The sequence below is a fragment of the Solanum lycopersicum genome, chromosome 9 (assembly GCF_036512215.1).
Source record: "Solanum lycopersicum chromosome 9, SLM_r2.1".
NCBI lineage: Eukaryota > Viridiplantae > Streptophyta > Magnoliopsida > Solanales > Solanaceae > Solanum > Solanum lycopersicum.
The window spans coordinates 68,575,407-68,601,356 of NC_090808.1; the positions used below are offsets into that span (position 1 = coordinate 68,575,407).

General features: G+C 28.9%; 2 protein-coding genes and 2 long non-coding RNA genes across 4 annotated transcripts; 3 read left to right on the forward strand and 1 right to left on the reverse strand.

Annotated features, from left to right (window-relative positions):
* The first annotated feature begins 611 nt into the window (after nucleotides 1–611).
* LOC101263547 (protein PHR1-LIKE 3-like) lies at nucleotides 612–5,262 on the forward strand. Its single transcript, XM_004247806.5, has 6 exons — nucleotides 612–1,631; nucleotides 3,274–3,350; nucleotides 3,703–3,757; nucleotides 4,165–4,243; nucleotides 4,337–4,406; nucleotides 4,669–5,262. Exons 1-6 carry the CDS (start codon nucleotides 1,406–1,408, stop codon nucleotides 5,029–5,031), a joined length of 870 nt encoding a protein of 289 aa, XP_004247854.1. The 5' UTR covers nucleotides 612–1,405; the 3' UTR covers nucleotides 5,032–5,262.
* Nucleotides 5,263–10,865: 5,603 nt separating this feature from the next.
* On the forward strand, nucleotides 10,866–12,342 carry LOC104649407 (uncharacterized). Its single transcript, XR_011211726.1, has 3 exons — nucleotides 10,866–11,004; nucleotides 11,889–12,041; nucleotides 12,153–12,342. It is a non-coding gene; the product is annotated as an uncharacterized lncRNA (long non-coding RNA).
* An 837-nt stretch (nucleotides 12,343–13,179) lies between these two features.
* LOC138338290 (uncharacterized) lies at nucleotides 13,180–14,018 on the forward strand. The gene is made up of 3 exons (XR_011211727.1): nucleotides 13,180–13,318; nucleotides 13,547–13,699; nucleotides 13,784–14,018. It is a non-coding gene; the product is annotated as an uncharacterized lncRNA (long non-coding RNA).
* A 3,916-nt stretch (nucleotides 14,019–17,934) lies between these two features.
* Nucleotides 17,935–23,350, reverse strand: LOC101264156 (ER lumen protein-retaining receptor). Its single transcript, XM_004247808.5, has 6 exons — nucleotides 22,942–23,350; nucleotides 20,644–20,909; nucleotides 20,398–20,513; nucleotides 18,597–18,670; nucleotides 18,405–18,468; nucleotides 17,935–18,314 (listed from the first exon to the last, which is right to left on the reverse strand). The coding sequence occupies exons 1-6, from the start codon at nucleotides 23,030–23,032 to the stop codon at nucleotides 18,278–18,280; spliced, it is 648 nt and encodes a 215-aa protein (XP_004247856.1). The 5' UTR covers nucleotides 23,033–23,350; the 3' UTR covers nucleotides 17,935–18,277.
* Between the last annotated feature and the right edge of the window lie 2,600 nt (nucleotides 23,351–25,950).

The window sequence follows — 25,950 nt, forward strand, 5'->3', positions numbered from 1 at the left end:
TAAAAGGAGTAAAATAGAAACAAGTGTTCTTTCTCATCCCATATTTCATATTTAGATTATGGTTCGATTAAATTTAAATTTACGCATTACATAATTATGATATAATTAATAATTTTTTAATTTTTTAATGTGAAAATTTTAGTTTGATTATTACGTTATATAATGTAATACTCTAAAATGATGATTTTTGATTAAATATTTGAATACACGATTAGATATTTATATCTAAAACTTCCAATTTAAACTCAAATTCTTATTAGATAATAAAAGTTATTAAACACATAAATCAATTAAACTTCTTTCATTATATACTTCAACTTCAATTATGAATAATATTTACAACTTATTAAGATGAAGACTTAAAATTAATCAAAGAATGTAACATATTTCAACTACTTAACTTATAAAACAACAATCCCAATATTTTATCATGAATCTAAATGCTCAATTACTCAGATATAAAATTTAAATGTCTAAATAAAATTTTCCGATAAATATATAATGAGCCAAAATCCTCTTTTACTCGTTAAAAGTGTGACATACATACAGACTGCAGAGAGAAAGAGAGAGAGGAACACAAAGACAGAGACAGCAAAAAGAGACAAGGGAAGGACAGTACATAACAAGACAACTCTGCCTTGTCCTCCCCCCACCCCCACTCCCCCACACCCCCTACCCCCACCCCCATACTCCCACCCCCATATCCTCCATTGTTTTTCTTCTTGGCATACCAACAAAAATCTTCACATTTTTCTCACTGTATCAAAAATTGCCTATTTGAACCAAACCCCATTCCCTATCACACCATGTAGTTTAGTTTTTGCTCATCAAGATTCAATCTTTAAAGCATTTTTCTTCATACTTGGGTGTTTTCTAGTTTTTGGGTCATCATGAAAAGCATTAAAAATTCAATCTTTAACCATTTTTAGGAGTTTTCAAAGTTTTTGAGTCATGAAGAAAAGCATTAAAAATTCAATCTTTAAGCATTTTTGTTCATTTTTAGGACTTTTTAAGTTTTTGGGTCATCAAGAAAAACATTAAAAATTCAATCTTTAAGCATTGTTTCTTCATTTTTAGGACTTTTCAAGTTTCTGGGTCATCAAGAAAAACACTAAAAATTCAATCTTTAAGCATTTTTGTTCATTTTTAGAACTTTTCAAGTTTTTGGGTTATTAAAAAAACATTAAAAATTCAATCTTTCAGCATTTTTGTTCATTTTTAGGTCTTTTCAAGCATTTGGGTCACTAAAAAAACACAAAAAAACCAATCTTTAAGCATTTTTCTTCATTTTTAGGACTTTTCAAGTTTTTGGGTCATTAAAAAAACATTAAAAATTCAATCTTTAAGTACTTCTCTTCATTTTAGGACTTTTTAAGTTTTTGGGTCATCAAGAAATTTTGGAAAAATGTATTCAACATTGCCTATAAGGAATTTGGTTATAGAGGAAAATGGGGATTTTTTCAATCATCATATGAATCATAATCTTCAGGCTTCTCTTTCAGTTGATGGTACAAATTTGCCTGGTGATTCTTGTTTAGTTTTATCAACTGATCCTAAGCCTCGTCTTAGGTGGACAACTGAGCTCCATGAAAGGTTTGTTGATGCTGTTACTCAACTTGGTGGTCCTGAGAGTAAGTACTCCTCTTTTATCTGCATTTTGTTTACTCGTTACGATTTATGCGTCACTTTTCATTTTTCGATAACTAATTTGAGTAAGAAAAAAGTTTAATTGGGACTAAAGATGCTTCAAGTGTGTTATCTAGTGGTCATTAAAATGTGTTGAGAAGAGAATCATGAATCGTAGGTTCAAGTTTTAGCAGAAACAAAAATATGAGGTGATTTCGTTACAATTTGTATGATACTTTTTGTTATTCGAGAGTTAGTTTAACTAAAAAAGGTTTAAATTGAGACAAAAGATGCACCAATTGTGTTATTTAGTGGTCAACGAAGTCTCCCCTTTTAAGTCCTTTCGGAGATAAAAACACTAGATGATTTCTTCTGTTGTTGGTGAGACTTGATAGGTGAGAAATATTTTGTAGAATTATTTGAGGTACTCGAAAATTGATCAGGACACCATGGTTATCAAAAATGAAAAAAAAAATAAAATACTAGGACACATTGAGTACTCTTTTAAAGGATTTAACTTTAGCTTCCTCTTTACCCTTTAGACCATTCGTACTCCTTTTTAGATGTTTAGTATTTAAATCATGGTGTAAAACTGAATTTATAATATAAAGAAGGGTAAAATTAAGATATTCTGTATAGAGCTTTTAAATTTTTTAAAAGATTTTTTTTTATAAAGTATTGATTTTCTTTACTGTGCTGTTCTATGTTGTACATTATGCATTAGTAGTTGTTCTTTCCTTTTATGGCTATTTGTTTTGCTGCTTTTATATTCAAACTCCCTTATCTCTCTGTCTGTCTTTTACTTTTGGGTATTTTTGTCTCTTAAAAAGAAAGAAAGTGTCATAGTCTTCTTATAATATAAGGAACCTTTTATTTTTATTGTATAGACTCCTTTTTTTCCTGTCACAAAAGCTTTAATGTTCTTAAAGACATAAATAAGTACTAATTATTGAAGACTATCATGATTATTGTGAGTCATGTTGATCAACATGTATGCTATGTTGCTCGGATTCTCTAAAAATATTGTCACACACGTGTCAAATCCTTCAAAAATCGTGTTTTTTTGGAGGATCCTACATGCACCAGTCGACATTTTTGAAAAGTCTGAGTCTGAGCAACATACGATGTATGTATCTCTCACTTTGGGAAGGGGGAAACTAGGCAATTAAGGACTCTCTTTATGATTACCTATACTTATCTTTTGCGTAAAAAAGGTCGATATGGTAAAAAGGAAGCTCGGCGCACTAAGCTCTTGTTTTGGGAAAAAGGTCAATATGATGTCCTTTACTTATTTTTCAATGTCTGGAGCAAAGGCTTGTAATATTGAGCTGTCAGTGTATTGTTAAAGAAAATTCCTCATGATCACGCACATATATATATGGAGCAATATGGATAGTCAACATTCGTATAGACGACCCCAACTAGATTGGTGTGTAGTTGTTGTAACTTCTTTATAGTGCTATTTTCTGCATAGTCTACGTCTACAGGATGTCGATTGTATATCACGTAAGCATATCATCATGAAAGTAAATTGTGATGAAATATATGGTTGTTAATAATTTATCTTTTGATTTGGTTTGCTTGTTGCCTTCTTTGTACTGATCAGTAGCATAATTCTAATTATGGGGTTGTTGCTTCATTTTGCAGAAGCAACACCAAAAACAATTATGAGAACAATGGGGGTGAAAGGTCTGACCTTATACCATTTGAAGTCACATCTCCAGGTATGTTTTTTTTATCGCAGTTTGCTTTTTGCTTCGTTCTCATATTCCACAGACATTGAAACATCTAGGCTTGAAGGGTAACAATACACTCCGAATACACTAGTGTACCATCGTAAACTAGTGTTTCACTTTATGCCAGCTCTATATCTAGGTTTATGTTTTATAATAACCACTGAAAGAGGTATCAAATGATTCTATTATAGTGATCCTTTGGTTTTACACTCTGCTTGTGCATTACCAAAGTTGTGTTCGATTAAGCTCTCAGTTTTGCCGAAAGTATCACTAAAAATCAATTCCGACAGCCAGATAAAACTTAGAATTGCTGAAATCTGTATCTTACATTTCCTTGCAGAAATACCGCATGGGGAAGCAATCTGCTAAAGAGGCAACCGAGAATTCTAAAGATGGTAATAAAGAACTTTTCATTAAATACTACAGTTTCCTAATTAGTTTACTGTCCTTGTTATTTGTTGTAGTTAGTTCTCTCTTTTTATTCGCCCTTTTGTATGCATGCATAACGATGATTTCGAGAAGTACAAGCATAACGATGTTTTCCTAGAACTTTCTCTGGATTCAATTGTTCGACTTCCCATGCCTCTTCTTAGTCCTCTTTCTGTTGGCTATGCTATAGAAAACCTTTTTGGAAATTCCATCTGGATTACAAGTTTTCCTGTTGTTGATGCATAGTAAGAAAGATGTATATATAAATGACGATGACACCTCTGAGAGGAGTACGTAAATGTTAGAAGAAAAATCTGTCGGAGAAATAAAGAGAGGCTGAAACTGGAATTGCTGTTGTTGTTTGTGTTTGCAGTATCATGTCCGGCTGAGAGTCAAGAGACAGGTTCCTCTACATCAGGTTCATCCAGAGTTATTGTGCAAGATATAAATGAGTATGTTATGTCCTTTAACATATATCTTTTTGGCAAAAAAAATTTTCTTTCTGGTTCATATCGACTTTGAACTCTTATATTTTTATTGAACAGAGGCTTACAAGTAACGGAGGCTTTACGAGTACAGATGGAAGTCCAGCAAAGACTACATGAGCAGCTAGAGGTTTGTCCTATACCTCTTCTTTCTCTCTACTCGTAGTGTTACTGTACTTAGTCTCAATCTTGAGTTCGTTGAGAGAAAATGTGCTCGTGTTAGACCTGATCTTCATTATCCCTTTTTAGTATTCTTTGCACCATGTGTTTTTTGTCCGGTTTCCATTCTTCTGTACAACGGGTATATAGGAGTGGTGAACGACATGTTTTTGGGATAATATTTCGTACCAAACACATCACATTTTGCATCTCCTAACTAAAACCTCTTGTAGGTACAACGCCATCTACAGCTTCGTATAGAGGCACAAGGAAAATACTTGCAATCAATTCTCGAAAAGGCTTGTAAAGCTTTCAATAGCCAGTCCCTCGAATTGAATGGCCTAGAAATGAACAGGGAAGAGCTCTCTGAATTAGCATTCATCAATGGCCCTTCATTACCTGATATTGGACCGAGTTTTGAGAACAAGAATGCATGTAACATCCCTGCCATGCTAGGCGATTGCTTGCTTGACGACTGCTTGCCATCAAATGGAATCAGTTCTCTAAAGAAGAGACCGCGAGGTTTTACTAACGTTAATGGATTACCTATGGAGAGCAATACAAGGGAGGTGGAATGGATGATGAGTAATATATGAACAAAAGATGTAATTTTTACCAACTTTTCTACCTATCATGTTTGATCCAAGATCAAACAATGTTGTTGCAAATGTTTGTTTTATTACCTTTAGTTTAAGTACCTTTTTATTAGAAATGAAGATCCAGTTGAAACCTTCACTTAGCATTCTTGTGTGAAGTGATTGTTCAATATGGAATTTGGAATTCTAATACAACTATAGTATATATATATTTCTTCTATATTCCCTGTATATTGTGGTGTCGTAGTGGGAGTATTTTTCACTCTTAATCAAAGTTTTTGAGTTTTCGAGCTTTGGTATAGAGAAAATTATGTTGGGAGTGTCACCCTCGGATGGACGTCGCAGTGTGCGATTTGGATTTAGTTTGAGCTCCAATGTGGGCTCGAGACATCGCCTAACGGAATGTTTTACTTTGCCACATTGGTATAAATATTAATTTTATTTTATAATTCCTTGAAAATGCAAAAAAAATAAAAAAAAATAACCATCATTAGAAGAAGGAAAGATAATATGATATATCAATCCATTTTAATTTATGGTAGTAAATTAATAACATTAGATAATAAATATATATTATGATTAATTGTTTTCCTCTGTTGATTTGAAACCAATATTTTATTCTCACAACAACAAATCTTGAAGTTCTATTTCCTTTTTATGCATATAAAATAAATATAACTTATATGAAAATATATAAACCCTAATACAAAATTATTTTTATTGTCTATTCACAATTGCAAATTATATTACAATGTCAAATAATAAATTAACCATTGTGATGATATCCTATATTTTTGTATCTGTTTCTAAGTAATAGAATATAATAATATGTAACAATCACTTTAAGAAAACATATTATAACCACTCCAAAGTGAAAAGATATTGTTACAAAGAGTTGATACTAATGCATTTGAGTTTATACACTTGGAAAATCAATTGTCACTGATAACATATAAAATTCTCAGTGTTATGCTCATACGATGGATTGCTACTATTAGTGACACAAATACGTTTGTTCTATGAAATCTAGTTGATTAAAGAACAAAAAACTCTTGAATGTTCATATTTGTACAATTCCACATGTCCTTGTGCTCGTGTATTGTGTTACAATTCAACAACTCGTGACTATAAAGTTATATTGATTTATAAGTCGTTTTATGCTAATTGAATTGAAATGTTCCAAACTTTGTATATAATATCAACTTCTTGTGATGATTATGTAAAACATTGTTATAACCTTTTAAGAATGATGAACTTATCTTTTATGAATCATTTGGATCATGTATTTTGTATTTACTAATTTTGGTTACGTGCTTTGCACATATATTTGTACTAGTCTTTAGGAACGTGCTCCGCACGTTTATCCCATATTATTATCATTCTTTATATTTTTTTCAAAATTTGAGAATTTCTCCTCTTATAATCGTATGTATAACGAGAAGTTGTTGTCGAATAAAAGTAATATTTTGCAAATATTGAACAGAAAGTTGATCAACATACGTCTTCTTTAATATGGCTAGAATATCATTATCAATTTTATAGTATACACCTAAAAAAAGTAGTAATTATATTATGATGAAGATAAAATGAATCAATATATATTAATTACAATTGCACCTACATCTATCATTTCTTTGAATCAAGATTGAAATTTCTTTGACATAATAATATTATTTGTATGGTTGAAATATAATCGTATTACGAAATATAATTAGGATCAATCTCTATCTAAAAACATTTTCTTTCATATGAAAATTTGACATAAGAGTATTACTTTTATTGTTTAAGTATAATTGCATTACGGAATATAATAAGAATCAATCTTTATTAAAGAATAAGAGACTTGATGTAAAAAGTTAAAAGACATTAAAAAATATAAGATCTAAATATCCTGAAAATTATTAAGACAATTTCTCAAATCTCAAAAATCTTATTTCTATATCACATTTCGTACAAACTATATTTTATGTATGCGAAATAATAAAATTGATTAAAAAAGAGAGAGAAAGTTGTAAATAGCATATCCATTATGTACCTGATGGTGCGAAGTGAGAGGGTGCACAATTGCCGAATAAAATCTGAAATATTAAAAAAAAAAGATATTTAGCAAACCGAAGAAAATCTTCATATATTAAATATATATTGTTGAGAACTAAAATGAACATAAGAGGAATAAGTTACCAATCAACAATATATTGTATATTCAAACTTTTATAGCTACTAATGATCTATATATTCTCTCCATTTCGTTTTATCTGACATTATTTCTTTTTTGGTCAGTATTATATAAAGCTTAAAGATGAAAGATTAATGTGACTTGAATTGTAGAAAATCACTGCACATGACTATATATTACTCCAATTCTATTTAACAAGGAACATGAAAAGTTCATATAACTTTTGGAAGCTCAAAGGAAAAAAATAGTAAATGTTAGATATAAATCACTAGGATTATAAATTGAGTTCAAGTAATCTGTATTAAGTTAATTAATGAGGAGATGAAAGATTTCTGTCAATGTAGTTAAATTACGAATAAATAACTTGTTTTTAAAATGATTACTCAACTTTTAATTATTTAATGTTTATTATTTACATGTTCTATAATATTTTTATTTAGTCTAAGAGCAAAATGGTAATCCAATTTTTAATGTTAGAGCTTCTCACTTATAATAATACAAGTACGTAAGAATCACATAGTCCATTCTTCATGAATTTTCTCTCCAAAAGTTGAATTAATTACATATCTTTTCTTTCCTCGGCTTATTCTATTCATCAAGTTTCATCAAAAGTAATCTCTTTCTTCATTTAATCTTCCGTTTTAGCCACTCAAGTTTCATTTCAGTTATGTTTTATATCTTCATATCCATGTAATATTTACCTAACTAATAGATCAGTTACAAACTTTTGAGTTTTTACATTAAATTAGTAACCATGGATATGAAATGTTTTATAATATTGTAGTTAATATTGAAGGGATAACTTATTTTTAAAGATTAAATAACAATATTTGGTAAAATTTGCATTGGTAAATATAGAGCACAATAATGGCAGAAACTTGAATAGACGTTTGAATTATTTTTAATTATTTTACGTTTTTTTACAATTTGGTTAAGAAAATTGTTTAATTATTAAATAATAAATGTGGTTCAATATTTTGATATTTATGGATAAATTGGTCTTTCAACTTTTATCTTTGAGGCTTCATGCTTATAATAATATATGATTAGTTAGTATCAAAAATTTATATTTAATTTAAATTGGTATGTTATATGATAAAAACAAATATTAAAGTATATCGAAAAACATAATGTATATTAATCTTATATTTTAATCTCCTTACACTTTCATTCAAAATGGATTTAACATTGGTAAAATTACAATACAAATTAAGATAATTTTGATACTATTTATATAATAGTTACTTTATATGAAATATGCATACATGTTACTCTATGATATAAAAGAATATAATATTTTTTTAACTGTTTTTTTTATAGAACATTTCGCATAATTTTATATTAGATTTGAGATATATTTATCTATTTATAATAATTTACACGTTTGTCTACCTTAAAAAGATAATGTAAAAGAAAAAAACTCCTAATTGTGTTGAAATGCAAACCAATTGAATCAGTATTATATGTGGTATTAAGTAGTTATTTGATCTTTTCTTTTAGAGATATTGCTAGTAGAAATTACTTCAACATTTATAGTGTGGGCATTTCATTAAGTCATTAGGGCAGTAAATATTTTATAAAAAATGGTGAAAAAATTTACAAGTTTTATATTATGATTGATTATAATGTAACTTTTTACTTAAGGTCTTTCCACTTGTAATACGATACATGTTTTATTACTTAATGAATTGTGTTAATTAAAAAAAATAAAAAATAAAAAATAAAATTATAAATGTTTATAGTATATAGTTAACTCATAAAAAAAAAACTCTTTTGTATTAATTAGGCATCCTCTTATTATAATTTTGATATATAAATTCTATATTTATTTTAAACGACAAAATAAAGTAGCAAAAACAAACATAGAGACACACTACCTTGTGGTTAACTTTCTTAAAATTTCTCTACCGTTTAAAAAAGAATGACCTAGTTTGACTTGGAATGGAGTTTAAGAAAAGAAAGAAGATTTTTTAATCTTATGGTTTTAAATTAAAGTTATGTCAAATGTACCAAAATTTTCTTTAATCTTGTGGTCTTAAACATGTCACGTGGAAAGTTAAAGTTAAAGTGTTGCCAAAAAAGAAAAAGAATCATTCTTTTTTAAACACATGAAAAAGAAAATAAAGTCATTCTTTTCGAAACGGAGGAAGTAGGGAATACAACGATTTGCAATTATTACAGCAATAATATGTATAGTCTTGTAAATTATGCATATTTGGATACTTTATGTTTTCCCAGACTATACTTTTTTTCTATTGTATTTTATTTTTTTGATTTTGAAATATTATTTCTTAATATTCCAACTGTTTCAAGTTTATTTTCTCATTTTTTGCAAATGTATTTTTCCGCATAAATATATCTTTTATCTTGACTTCAATTGATATTTATATCCTTCAATCTTGAGGTGTGCATAAGTAGACCGTTAAACTTGTATAAAATTATACAAGTAACTCATACATTCTATGTGACATAATACACATAAGATACTATGTAAAATATAAAATATCATTGTTATTAGATGTTTATAATTATTTGACTGTAAATTTAATTATTATTGTTATGAAAAATTTGAAATAGTAGTAGGCATCTCTTAATTACATAATATTTGTACTTGTAGTTATTAGAAATTATAAATTATAGTAGTTTGAATTGCTAAAACATCCTTTTCACCATTGAGTTTTTCAGGTGAGAAAAAAAACAATTATATAAAACTCCTATTTATATAATTGTTTTCCTACTTTTGAAGATTTGATATATTTTCTATTCATATTTTTGGATTATTTTACTCTGTAGAATGTTTTTCCCTCAGTAGTAATTATTTCCAAACAGAGCAATATTTGGACTATCTAATTAAATAAAAGCTTTTGGAATATTACTTTTTAAAGTTATAAAAGATTTGATATGATTTTTTTTAAATAGATTTTTTCAGCATAAATTTATACCTCAGTAGAAAATATTTCTATACATAGAAAAAGTTAAACCACTAGCTGGCTAATTTAATTGATATAATTTTTTTTTATGGATTTTTTTATTAAATAAATGTTTTTAAAGCATCTTCTTCTCTTGTTATTAACGCTCTCTAAAGAGATGTTGATGGAACTATTTGATAAATAATAAAAAAAAAAACAATATGAGAAAAAAAAAGGATTGTCATTTTTCGAAAAAAAAAGATTTTTTCTCGAAGGACTCTTTTTATAAATTATTATCGTGTTTTTTTACTATTGTATTTTCTTTTTATACTAATTTTTATATATTTTATTTGAATCAAAGATATATAGAAACGTTTCTACTATAAGTGAAGCCAACTTATACTCGAAGTTCATCTGAATCTCCTTTTTAACTCAAAAAGATGATATTATATACATAATCAAAATTATTTTCTTATGTATATAGATTAGTAAAAATTCAAATTTCATCACTAATTTAGGTATATAATTATTGTTATTATCATTTTTAAAATTACGAAAATACTTATTATTTCATCACCTACCGGTAGTTATTTCTAATTAATTGAACTACTTTTTTTGCATTGCTTGTGCCTCATAGACAAACATGGAAAGAGTAACTTTTGTACTTTTTATGACACTACATTTACTCCACTCTTTGTTTTGTTTTTGTCATCTCTCTATTTTCTTCCAATTCATGTAATTATTTTCTTCACTTAATTCACTCTCTATTTTTTTTTTCCCTAAAATTTTAAAAAAAGAAGAAAGAAAATGGAAGGAAATAAGAGAAACAAGAGACCATTTGAAGAATCAAGTGACAAAAATTATATAAATCTCAAAATTAAATCTCAGGTTAGTTCCTCATTTCACTTTTTAGAGTTACTATATATCCGATGAATTTAATAGATCGTTTTAGAAGGTCCTAATGACTGTAGATCGAACTTATTATGTGTTGGGACGTAACATCCCTATATACATATATATCGTGAACCCAATAGATGAATAATCGTTATTTAGAATTGATAAACTAAAAATCCTTGTTCCGTCTCTTTGTGTATTAACTTGTTCACCGAATAATTTGGACTGCATTTTTGCCCCTTCTGTTCTTTTATTAATCCGTCGTCTTAAAAAAATTATCGTGTTCTTTTTTTTTTTGTAAGTCAAACTATATAAATTTCTATCAACATTTAGACGTAGTATTTCACCAAATTGACATTAGGATAACAAAATGTAGTGTTTTCTTATATAGTTTTTGAATATTTGAATTTTAAATTTTTAAAAATTGAATCAACCTAGTCAAGTTTAGCTCTACAAAATAGATAAATTGATCCTCGAGAAGTGAAACATGACAACAGTTTAAGAGCGGAAGGAATATCTCATTTCCTTGTTCAAACAACACTGGTTATTTTGTTAAATAATCATGAAAACTTAGATAAAATGTATCGACTATTATACTACTTTTTTCAATTTATTTATTCTATTTTGACTTAATACGAATATTAAGAAAGGAAAAATTATTTTTGAATCATCTACTATTAAATTAAAAAAAGGTCAAATATCATAAAATGTTATAATCTTAAATATGTTATGTCAAAAGCTAAATCAAAAAATTTATCAAAAAAAGACTACAAATATTTTTCAAAATCATTGTGAATTACATTTGTAATCTTAGAATTTATTAAAATTTTAAAGTAATATTATTTATTTTTAATAACTTTTTTTTTTTGGGGTTGTAGGATGGTACATTTATGTACTACAAAGTTAAGCCTACTTCAATAATGAAGAAGTTATTCATGTCATACTCAGAGAGGAAGCAAATTCTAAATTACAAAACAATTCGATTTCTCTACAATGGTAATCGTGTTTCATCAAGAAGTACTGTAAATCAAGTAAGACATAATTTTACGTAACATAAATTAATTTATTTTATATCGCAATAACTTTCGTGTTTAATTTTTTTAATATTTTTTTTTTTTACATATTTGTTTGATTTTACGAAGCTTGGATTAGAAGATGGTGATGAAATTGATGCTATGTTGGATCAAGAGGGAGGAGGTTTTGCATATTGAGTAATAAATATGTTGCACTTCCCAATGTTATGCTAAATTATTTGTTTGTTTTTTTTGGTTGATGGCAAAAAACGTCTATCTATTTTGTTTTTATGATTTAAAAGTTTAGTTCTTCGATGTACGTATTGTTATCATGTGCGTTAATTTAGTCATTTGAACAAATATGACGAAATAGTTCATCATTACTTATTAAAAATTGATTTCAAAAGCTTTTTAAGTTCATCTGATTTCATGTCAAAAATATATAATCATAGAATTTCTACGTACTAATTAGTGAATTTTAAAATCATGGACTTCCTCTATCTATTAAACATCATTTTCACCAATCTAACCATATTAATTATCTCTATCTATTAAATATAATATGCACATCAACTATATTAAATATCTCTATCTATTAAACAACATGTTCACCAACCATATTAAATAAACATCTCTATCGATTAAACAACATGCCTACCAACTATAATAAACATCTTTGTCTATTAAACAACGTATACATTTAGAGCTTACAAGGAAGAGATTGTTCGTAAAAAGTGAAAAATTATATAAAATAATAATTCGTTATTATTTTTTTGAAAAAGTTTGAGTTAATTTGAGTGACAAAATTTAAAAAATGAATGTATTATAATTGAATCGATGATAAGTTTGAGTATACGATTCATGTATTGCTCTTGTCTATATTGTTAAATTTTTGTTATTAATTGTTATCAATTATGTTTTAATATTTTTTTGGTAGTTTTCTTTGGACAAGTAGTAACCCAAATTTTGTGTACTTTTTTGTTATTTTACTTAATTTATGTTCACTACACTATTATTCTCTATTTATGTGATGTCTTTTTTATTTTAACACTTTTCAATAATTAGTAAAAGTTACATGAAAATGGAAATTATACAGAAAAACAGAATAAAGTAAACTATACTAAAACTTACTAGCTAATGAGGACAAAAGGGTTCACTTTATTACTTTTATATCTTTAAATTACACCAATTGTTTGTATCTTTTATTATTTCTCAAAATTTTAACAAGAAATTTGAAGGGGGAAAAAATGGCAGAAGGATCAAGAAAATCCATAAAGCTAAAAATCAAAGCTCAGGTTCATCATCTCATACTTTCTTTTTTTGTATTATTATGTGTTATTTAGATACAATTTTTTAATGTACGTACATTTTATTCTTTTCAAACTTCGAGATTATATACGTGTTTAATTATTATTGTTGTTGTATAAATGCACTTCTAATCTTTGAAATTATTTTAACTTTTATACGTTCTATCCTCTTCAGATTTTGAGATTATATGAACTATATTTTTATATTTTTTGTAGGATGATACAATTCTTCATTTCAAAGTGAATACTAGTACAATTATGAAGGATATATTCATGTCATACAGTTCAAAAAAACAAATGATGAATTATAAAGTATTTCGATTTTTCTTAGATGGAAAACGTCTTTCGTCACATAAGACTGTGAATGAAGTAAGATTTTATTTTGCCTAATTTAATTTAATTTATCGTACACTTAATAATTTCATAAATTTATTTTGTGTATATTTTATGAAGCTTGGATTAAAAAACGGTGATGAAATCGATGCTATGATTCATCAAGATGGAGGAGGATCTGCATGTAACTATTGATGAAGCAGCATATCACACATGAAAATGTTGCATTTTTGGAATTAGGCTAATTTTTAGTTATCTTGTAAACTTGACATAGTTTATTTGGTCGAATTGATAAATTAAGATTTGGGATTTGACTCTTTAAAATATTAAATTTTAATATTTGATTGTTTGTGTATTTGTAACTATAATATTTTCATGATATTCGACTCTTTATATTGATTATAGCGAATTTTTCATATATTTGAAAAGGAATTTCATCATTATTGGTATAGTTCTAAAATCATATACAATTCTTTATGAACTACTCACAAAGTACGACATTACAAGTAATATTTATTATTGATTTTTCATCGTTTCATTATCTAAACGTCAATGTTTTGCTATTGATTTTGATATTGTATAAATCATTACATCTTCTCTTGAAGAAGTCTATTAATAATATTGAAGATTTTTCTTTATAAACTTTGATTCTAAAATAGATCTAATTAGGTGGTTCATTTAGTTTTCATTTCATTAACTAAAATATACTTAGAAATTGAGGATTTCTTTTAATCTTCTGTAAATTGGTGAATTTGAAATAAAAAATTTTCGATATTAATTCGACGATGATAACTATCTTCACGTATGAACTTTCATATATTCCATATTAATTAACATAAGAATATAATAGAACTAAAATATCATATAAGCGAAAAGTTGGAACATGTTTGGAATCTGTTTAGAGGAATTTTTGTTTATCTCATGGTAATTTAAAGAGTTTTGGGTCTAAAAATCAAATACATTTGTGGATGGCTTAAAGTAAGACCACTAAAACATCTTTCATTGGCAATATTTTTTATTTTTATATATAACTAATTAATAGTATGTGTTTATAATTTTGTATCGAAAAAATAAGTTGTTACATAATTCGAAAAAACATTTTTCCAATTAATAAAATATTAAGTTATTTATTGTAATATAATACGTCGGATACTATATTTAAAAAATTTATTAATAGATAATAAACTATAAATAATTTAATTTGAAGTTCTAAAATATTAAATAAAGTTATAACATCATTTAACTAAAAACTTTTATTTAGAAAAAAAAACTATATAGGGAATATGTTTCATTCCTAAAGGCTAATGACATGACTTCATAAGAATGATAAACTTTTATAAATATTTTGGGAATAGGAAATTAAAAAAAAGTTTATTTTCCTACTCCCATACCTATTAGATATTTCTTTTTTTTTTTTTTTTCAGTTAGTATTACCTTTTTTTATTTTTCAATTAGTGTTTGCCTCAATTTTAGGGTCTGATAAATCCAAAGTAACTATATATTATGTGTCAATCTAATATAATAGGTTAACTTTATGTCCATGTGACACTTTCTCATAAGAATAAAAGTTTGAATTTCTGGTATAAATTTTTTAGCCTTGAGGTTTCGATCTTTATGTCCATGTGACACTTTCTCATAAGAATAAAAGTTTGAATTTCTCCTATAAATAAGTTAGGATTATCTCAATAATATATAAGCTAATTATTTAAATATAAGCTATTTTGCATTATTATAAATCTTACCAGACATTCGAACTTCAAACTTTTAAATTTGAATTTCTTAAAAATAAAAGTTTAGCCCTTGAAACTTGATTGGAGTTGGGCCGACCCGGCCATGGGCTAAAATATTTTTTTTTATTTAAGAATAACTTATTATAATTTCACTAGTATATAAGTTTATAGCAGATATTGATATCCCGATAAGTTGTTGATCAAAAGAAATAGGATATTATAAAAAGTTGAATAGTAATGCTAAACCTAATGCTCAAATATTATATTTATAACATTATTATAATTTCTATAATGCAATCTTTAAACAATATTACAATTTCTATAATGCAATCTTTAAACAATAAAAAGCTCAATTTTATAAAATCCTTAGTTCAACCTACCACTTCAGTTTGCATCTGCATCTTCTCAACTGAGTCTCTTTTTATTCTCTTTCTTCTCAGCTGCATCTCTTTCTCTCTTCTTTTTCTCTTCGAATCGATTTTCGGAAAATATAAACTCTCCGAAAATATTGGAACTATATAATATCGCGAATCATCCGACAAATTAAATTGCTTAACAAATCGTTGTTGTTCCAAATTATAAAGGGCACAATATGGAGACTCAAACGTTCTAATGTGAAACACAATTTCATCATGATTCGTTGAATCGATCAAAATCACACTATTTTTTACAAATTGACCACATAACACATGATCTGTGCAACTAATCGTTAATGATAATCTCCATTCGCGTTGTTCCATTATCCAAACGTCAAATGTTTCGCTAGTGATTGTACCGCCGTATAAACAAACACAACCTTTAAAAGAAGTCAATCTATACAAATGATTGTTTTCACGTATAAAGTCTGGCTTTGGTAGCTCCTTCAGTTCATCTGATTTCACGTCAAAGTATATAATCTTAGAATTTCGACCAACTAATTGGTGAATTCTCCATTCAATTGACCAAAACACACGATTTGTTGTGTTTATTCCTGGACAGCAATCCCATGATCTTACATTGAGTTCTCGTACATGAGAACTTGTTTTCTTCCCCCAACTATCACTAATTAGGTTATAAATCGCGTAGAACGATTTATAAATCAATATAACTTTATAATCGGAAAATCCACATGCGTGTGGACTTGTACAGCTGTAAGTTTTCACGTATGGACATTCATATATTCCGTATTCATTACTATAAGGATTCCATAAAGTAAACGATTTATAACCTAGATGACTTTTTAATAGAACTATACCATCACACGATCCCAAAGTTGGAACATGTTGAAATCTCTTTAGAGGAAACTTTCGTCTTAGTAACACCTTGTTATTTTCGAAAGGTTGAAACTCGTACACACCCTTGATCGTTGCATACAACATCGAATTTTTGTTACTTGACGATGATTTGGATCGATCATGGTGAGCTTTTATAAATATTTTGTCACGTATTATATTTTTCCATGACTTCGAGACACACTTAAAACGCATCAAAGATTTAACACATGTCATCACAAGGATGAGGTATATTACATCATTCGGAATAACAAATATACTATGATCCATCGACGAGCTCGTTGAGCAGCAAAACAATTATGCATTTAGATCTGTATTTTAAGTTATTATAAATCATAATTATCATTATAAAAAAGGCAAAAGTATTTTAGTTAATGTGAAGAAGGAAACAAAAAAAATCGTGATAGTTTACAACTTAAATAGGGATCAATAGCCATGATTAAGAGTTTTTCTTAAAATTTTTTATTTATTTCCTACTTCCATAATTACATATCTTAAAAGTCATGGTCCTCTTTTTTTTTAGTCCGTCTCAAAGAGAGTATATTGTTTAACTATAGTTAGAAACAGATTAACTTTAATACTCCTTTATTACCTTTAATGAAATAATTTATAACTTCAAACGTGTGTTGAAAAAATTAAATAAATTAATACATTTTAAAAAATAATTACTAATTTTAGCGATACTTTTTGTTTATCACCATTTATAGCAATGCTTTGTTAATCTGTAATATGTATTAAAAGTAAATTATGTATGCAATATATATGAATTATAATTGTTTTTTGATATATATCATGTTTGTTTGGTAAAAAAAATTATCACATTGTATATAAGTGAAATAAAATGTGTAATAAATGTAATTCATCATTAAAATTTATATTATATGTGAATAATAAATTGTTCTTTGTAATATGTATATTGAACTTGTATTATATTACAAGTGATAAAGAGAAAAAAAAAATTATTATAAATGATAAATATTTTTCTTATTATAATACATTTACTTAAGTTTCCCTATTTTTTTGCTGCTTGTTATTTTCATCTTAGTGTCCATGCAACTTCCTCTAATTAAAGATGGACAGATTCATACGTAATAAATATAGATAAAAACATGTATAGCCTTCTTGCGCAAACGTTACCACTACCTTATCAAGATAGAGAAACTATTTCCAAAAGACCCTATGATCAACTCTGATCAACTCTAAGAAAGCGTGGTTTTTAATAAGAAAAATAGTGTAAAGTCTACGAAAACGAAACAGTAATAACCACGGATTAAAAAGAGAAGTTGTGATCATTTTCTCTCTTTTTTTTCTTGAACTAATTATGAAGTCCAAGAAACAAAAATCTCTCTAGTACAACAAAAATGAAGTCACAAAGTTTTCTTGATACATAAAGAATATGCATTTTAACAATCTACTTAGCAGCAAAGACATGAATTCTTGATGCAAACAAGACTCTAAATATGATTCGTATCATGTTTTTCTTACTCTTGCCCTAGTTATAGCCAACAAAAGAAGGAAAACCCAGCCGCGGGGACGGGGCAGAGAATAACCCTGGCCTATAAACGTTCATCGGGATCATTCTTCAGCCAGCTCTTGTTTACTTCTATATGAGCTCAGGCAGGAAGTTCGAGTTTGGTGTTATTCTTCCAGCTGCAACCGAAGAACAATGGCTTACTATAACGTTTAAAAGAATGTAACACGTGTATGGTTTGTTTTACACAGAAATGCTAAGAAAATTACCTTTGGAAGTAATAATAGAAGAAATCAGCATAAAGCAACGTCTGAATGAGGCCTGCAATCCAGGCTGCGATAACACAAAAGAGCAACGAAACATAAGAAGTTGTCACGAAACAGAAACCTTAAAAAGATGCTCGTCTGCAAGGAATAAACGAACAGCAAAAGAAATGAGGAGAGGTGGGTGGCGATTCATACTTATCCAATGTACAAAGTGTGGTTCTGTGAAGTAGCGGTATACCCAGTTCAAGATGTAAAGTGACCGATATGCGCTGCAAGACAAGAATCAATAAACCATGTTAGGTTAAATTTGTCATCGCTTCCATGATCACCTATGAAAAATGCGAAGAGCGAGATCAAAGAATGGTTGATAATCCCATATCTCCATTGGTTTGTAATAGCACGCAGGATTGTTACATATCCTGTTGGCTGACAAGCAATATGTTTGTTGTAGCCAAAGGTGGTGGCTGTCGAATGATGTCTCAGTAAGAAAGGGGTGCGAGGCTGAGACTCGAATGAGGCAAATCTGTCAATCTGATACCTGATGAATTATGTGACCAGCCTATCTAATAGCTTAATAATGTATTTATACCTTAATGGGACATTCAACAAGAAGAAATTTTTCAATGATACGCCCTAAAATGACCTTAAGCAAGTGAAAACAGAGCAAATTTCACAACCCACTACATAGAAATACATACAACAACAGGAGGTACAAGGACAGTATCAGCCATCGGGCTTCACCGTTCTGAACACTTTTTACAATTTTAAAAAGAGGATTCATTCCCTGTCCCTTCTTTTCGTCATCTCGAACTTCCAGACAGAACTTTTAAACCTCAATTGTCTTACCAATAGAACATGCATTGGAATTCTCAAATACTGAAGAAGAAATTAAAGACAACTACACTTTAGGGTGTTAAGTTGACTGCACGACACCCTTGTACCCTGCCAATGATTTGATGTGGCTAATTTCCTGGTTGTGCGAAGCAAATTTTTAGGCATAAGCAGCATTACCTATCCAGTCATGTATTAGGATATACGATACTTCAAACTCTGGATCTATATACTCACCCATAAAATCAGATCATACAGAATTTTGATAATATCAATGAATTATCTTGTAACGTTGCACGACCTTGTCAGCTAATAGAAACTAGTTCAGACTTCTCAACCTCTAGAGAATCTATGGCACTAAAGGGTATAAACTTGATGACACACTCAGCACTGAAAAGAAAAATTACACCAACTGCCCAGAAACTGAAATCAGTTTCTCAGACTGTGTTGTTGTGTTTGGGATCACAAGATTATTTTTCAGACGAGGCCTAAGAATTGAACTCCGAAAATCAATCAATCAATTTACTACTCCTCATTCCTAATTTAGTTAGGATTGGCTATTATCAATCCTTGGTATCCATTTTCCTCTATCCAGGTCCACATGGTCAAAAAAAAATTACCCGAGGAAGTTACTCTAGCCCAGGCTATTATATCTGTTGGTTACTGGTTCACTTCTCTCATGACGATTTGTCAATGCATCATTAGTTATAGGTTCTTCCTATTCCTTCTTTCCTATATTAAGACATACTCTAAATTTTATGCATATTTATCATAGTTTCTTCTTAAAATAATAAATAGAAAAACAAGCACCGATAACCTGTTATTTGAAGTTTATTTAACTTTCTAACCAATCAACAGAGAGAGAGAGAGAGAGATGTGACTCTCCATGAATAAAGAAGCTATTTAAAACAAGTCTCAAGGAAAAGACGACAACAATTATGGATCCAACAATAGCTTATCCAGCTTGTTCACATTAATATCCAATCTCCTTAATGAGAAATATTTGCTACAAGCGGGATACTCACCCTCCACCCCCACCCCACCCAAAAGAAGAGCATGATAAATAGACTCAGAAAGAAGCCCTTAATAAACAAAATAAGAAGAAAAAAAGGAAGTTATTTAGAAGTGAGCATAATCAACTCTTGCAAAAGGAAAGATACATTACCCCAAGAGTAAAATGTATTGTCCAGTCAAATTGTCTATGTTTCTTGTTCTCTGCAACAAGACAAGCTGAGGAAGGATAGCGACAGCTTCCAAGAATATGGAGAAGGTCCACATTACCTGGTCAAAAATGCAACCACATGATGATGAATATACCATTTAACGAGAAAGTGGAAGCACATCCAACTGACATAATAATATGAAATGCTACCCAAAAAAAGTCAGTGAGCTACAGAGAGTGCATTAATACCTCCTTGAAGGTAAACTTTTCATGTATAACAAGAGCCAATACAAGGCAAGGAACCACAAGGAGAACATGACGGAAAGTATCTTGGTCTTTGTCATAAGATCTCCGAACAATTTTGTGATGCCTCATGTACCACACAATTGACAAAGAGCTTCCCAAGAAAACCAACTTCATTGTAGTATTGTATAGTGAAATAAAGTCTGTAAATATGTCCAAGTAGCGAGTAACAAAGACAAGAGCATATAGCTCTTGCGTCTTCAGAGAAACACCTGTGAATAAATAATTCAACCATTAAGAAACATAGTCTAGTAACTGGATATTTCCCTAATGTACCATTCCAATGTTAATGGATGTCGCATGAAACGAGATTTTTCCCCTAGGGATAAGAAAACTAAAATGTAAAAGGAGCATAATCCCTTAACATGATGGCTTTCAGCTCACCACCTTCTTTTTCTTACATATCTCATGTCCATGTTTGACATTTTCAAAAGAACCTTCAGACCCAGAGTTACTTTAACCTTTCGAGGATAATATTTCTCCATTAGAAAGTTAAACCAAAAAAGGAGTAAAAGATTATCTCTCTTAAAAAATTTCATCCCCTGTTTGTCATGATGTTTATTCTTTTACTAAAAAAATACTAGTGATTCCACTTACTACAACTTTTCTCTAGTTATTTGCTCTCGAACACTCTAAAGGAAAAGTACCTCTCCGGCATTATAATTTTGATTCTGTTTGACGCTTCTCATTTAGTTTCTAAAGAAACACTCATTAGCCAATGAAGTGTTAGATTTCGCTTTCTGCAATAGTGCAATATACAGGGTAACTGTAGTTTATAGCCCAAATAATAGCTACTTAATGCAGCAGAAAGCACCATTTCTGTTCATTGAACATGCTATTCACGAATAATTCACTTTCTTCATTATTAGCAGTATACTATATCTTCGACATTTTTCTCCCATTTAATAGCTCACACAAAATTTATCATAACGAGTCAAGATTTTCAAAATAACGCAATTATGAAACCAACTGGCACAAACAGATTGCCTCAAATAAACTCTGCCCAGATTTAATCTCAGCGACATCCCTTAACCAACAAATCCAAGAGCATCAGGCAAACTCAATCTAGTGTTATCAAAAGCGAAAGCTCTAAGGTCCGTTGGAACTTTAAGGCAAATAAAGATGGGCGTTTATGAGAAAAGGTGCAAATGGAGAAAACATACAAATATATATAGGTTTAGTCCAACATCAATAATTATAAGCATGGATAAAAAATATATAGACAAATCTTTTTACAATAAAGTCGTCTCTTCAGGAAATCGTCATTCGCAAGAAAAAGTTTATCTTAGAGATTTGATGAAGACATTAAAGCACAAATTAAGTGAGGCGAAGCGCTCAACGTGCATCGAGGCTCGCTTCAGCGCTTAAGTGCGCTTTAAACGCAAAAAGGCCCTAACGTCAGTTGGGACTTTAAGCACAGATAAAGTGTAGGCTTTAATAAGAAAAGGCGCAAATGGAGAAAACATACAAATATATTTAAGTTTAGTCCAAGATTAACAATTATAAGCATGGATAACAAATGTATGGACAAAATATTTGGATCTTTTTACAATAAAGTCGTCTCTTCACGAAATCTTCATTCGCAAGGAAAAGTTTATCTCAGAGCTCCAATGACGACACTAAAGCGCAAATTAAGCAAGGCGAAACACTCAACATGTTTTAAGGCTCGCTTCAAGGCTTAAATGCGCTTTAAACGCACCTTCGACAACACCACTATCTAAATGTACAACATTTCTGAGCAAAACTTAATACATTTTAATCCAAAATCCAACCAATCAAGACAAACTTTCTATAAGAACTAAACATGACAGCAATCAACACTCCTTTTTAATGGCCGTGTTGTCCAGGCAGCTTTCGCAAATCTCAACTAATTCCACGGATGCCTCCCGCCTCCCACCTCCCACCAGCAACAACAGGCATCAGACAACACTATAAAAGTGAAAACTCAGCAGGCAAGAAAAAATTACCTCAACACCTTTCCAAATCAACATTACAACAAACCTTAAAAACACAAAAATCCATCACAATTCCCATAAAACCCCAACTTCAACAAAATGAAATACAATCCATTCAGCTCAACAAAAAAAAAGAGCCTACATTCCAATAAAATCACAAAAACTACAAACAATACCTTCCAAAACAACACATTTACAAATCCCAATTCAAAAAAAAACACTAAATTTCAACATTTATAACTAAAACATATAAAAGGGGTATCATAATTTGAGATTAAAAAAAACATACCAGCACAAGATTTAATAGTATGGATCTTGAGAAGCAAAACAAGAACACTAGCCAAATGGGTCATATCCCCAGCAAGCCTGAATATATTCATCTTTTCTCTAAACAAGATCAAAATTGAATCTTTTTCAACAAACCCCACCAACAGATCTACTCAGAAAAATCACAGATCTTGGCAACTTCTCACACACACACTGCCACCAGTTATTTTGTTCTTGAAAAAATTGTACACAAAAATTTCGGGCCAAAAAAAGGATTCGTTTAGGTAACGGCAAAAGAAAACGGGTTCAACCCGTTAATGTGAATGAATGGATATAACGTGGCTCATCCAATCAAAATGTAGCATCATGCGTGTAAGATTTTTAGTAATACAATCGTCTTTTCGTTTTAATTTACTTGTCTAAACGTCTTTCTTTTAATAATTTTATAAAATTAACGTAATTATGTGTCAAACTAAAATAGAATAAATAAATTGAAACAGAAAAAATAATAACTAAATGTGATTATTATTCATAATAAAACATTTTTATATTTAGAAAATAATAGATAATTTTCACTCTTGTAATAATTGCTATTATAATTTCATAACGAGAAAAGAGATAAATATACCCCTAAACTACTGTAAATGATATGTAGATATCCTTCGTCATATTTTTAGGACATTGATGCCCATGTCGTAAAAAACTATAGCATATATGTCCTTTATACTAATGGACATACACGTATCATAATCGTATTCATCGAATCAACATTTTTTAAATATTAGATCGACGGATAAGATAGCAACATATGTCAACAAATTAGTCTTCTGTTAAAGTAAATGACATATATGCTCTAGTTTTTAGACAACGAAAACACCAATATCCCAAAATAATAACAAAGGATATCTGCATATTGCTTACAATGGTTCGAATATATAATTTCAATTAAAAAGCAAATAGTTTAGTGATTTATCCATATAATCTATTACTAATTCGTTATTATACAATGTTATTTTAATTAAGTTATAAATTACTTTTACTGTTTTATTATTCAATCACTTTTCGTTGATAAATATCAAGTGATTTTATATATTAAAAATAAAAAAAAGATCACCTATTTGACAAAAGTAATAGAAAGTACTAAAAATGGTGGTTATATGTAGATGACGTTTAGACATATTAGAATTTGTATGAAACGGATAAGAATATTTAAGGTCAACTTTGGAATTTTTGATGTTGATTTCTTGAAGTATTATATAGTTTTATAATATAATAATTAATTCTTTATTATTTTTATTAATATTTTGGATATTAATAATTTTTGTATAAATTTAAGGAATCCCATAGTGTAATTCAATAATTACATTCTGTCCCGATAAGTTTAATAATTACAAAAAATCCCTTAAAATTGCTGAGCCGTGATACTTTAGAAAGTTATGATACATGGTAAATGATACATAGTAACTTAAAACTGTTAAGAAAAAATAGGGGATAAAAACGGTAAATTTAAAGCTGTTACTAAAACAGCTTAATTTGTGGTAACAGATCATTAAACAGCATTAAATCAGCACTTAATTGGATATTAATTTCATAATTTGAAAATCAAAGATTGTATCAGTTATTTAGAAAACAATTGGAGCTGCCGAAATTTTTTTGTTGTTGCAGTGGGTTTTTAAAGATGAATACTTCGATTTTGATGAGATATTCCGGAATTTGGGTGAACGAATTGCAATATGAAAATTACAAAATTGATGGAATCGTTGTTGGTGATTCAATTTCGTTTTCTAATCTCAAAGCAGCAATTGCGGCCGAGTTGGACATTGATGTATCAAGGAAAGAAATTGAAATTTGATACATTGTAGAAGGTAACTCCTGTCCGATGAAACTTAAGAACGATATGAGTGTTAAACTATATTTTGAACTGAAAAAAAACGAGCCTGGATTTTCAATATATCCATTATGTATTGACACAATTGAGAAGAATAGTGGTACTGTACATAACTTTGATGGAAGAAGTGGAGAAATAACGTGTGTAGAAGGCACAACAAATGATACACAGGCTTTGGCAATAGTTGAAAATAGCTTAATGATACATGGTTTCAGTTTTCAGAATTTCATACTATATGAAAAACATGTGATACATGTCTATAACATGTATCATTGAATTAAATAAAACATTATAACATGTGATACATGTCTAATACATGTATCATAAACAGCGACTAAACAACATACACAAAGAATCTATATGTATCATCAACTATATCTGATGAAGCATTTATTAAACTTAATGAATGATACATTATAACAAGTTTCAAAACATGTATGAGTAAATCAACTAAACAACTAATACCTTACTGATACATGATATCATACAGGAATTCATACTACATGCAGAACATGTGATACATAGCTACTACATGTATCATTACATTGACTAAACAATGTACACACAGATTCAACATGTATCATCAAGCACAGATTATACTTTACTACACTTATATTACTATGAAGTAATAGAACAATTAACAAAAACGAAAAAGAGAAGAATATACGAATTGATGATGGATTAACTATAAAAAGGGTCTGGGTTCTTACGATTCAATATTAGGAAGAAATAGTCGAATATGGATTAAGAATAAAAAGAAGAAAATAGAAAAATCTGCTGGGTTGAGAAGATTCAAAGTTATGAAGAAATAGTGGGATGAAGACGATTAAGGAAAAAAAGAAGTGAAAGGTGACTTTGGTAAGAACAAAACGGTAGAATACAGTGGAAGTTACCCTGCTTCCATATTTTTTGAATTTTGAAATTTAAAATTTCAAAATTTGTTCTTTTATTTAAATTTAATTAAATTTAATAATTCAAAATTAAAAAGCTGATTAAAAGGTTGAGTGTTTAAATGGAAAAAATTTAAAATTCAAAAACTGATTTAAGAGGTTGAGTGTTTTAATGGAGAAAAAATAGGCATTAAAATTGGTAAATGTGTATTATAGGAGAGAGTGTAATGTATCTAAAAACTTACACTAAAAT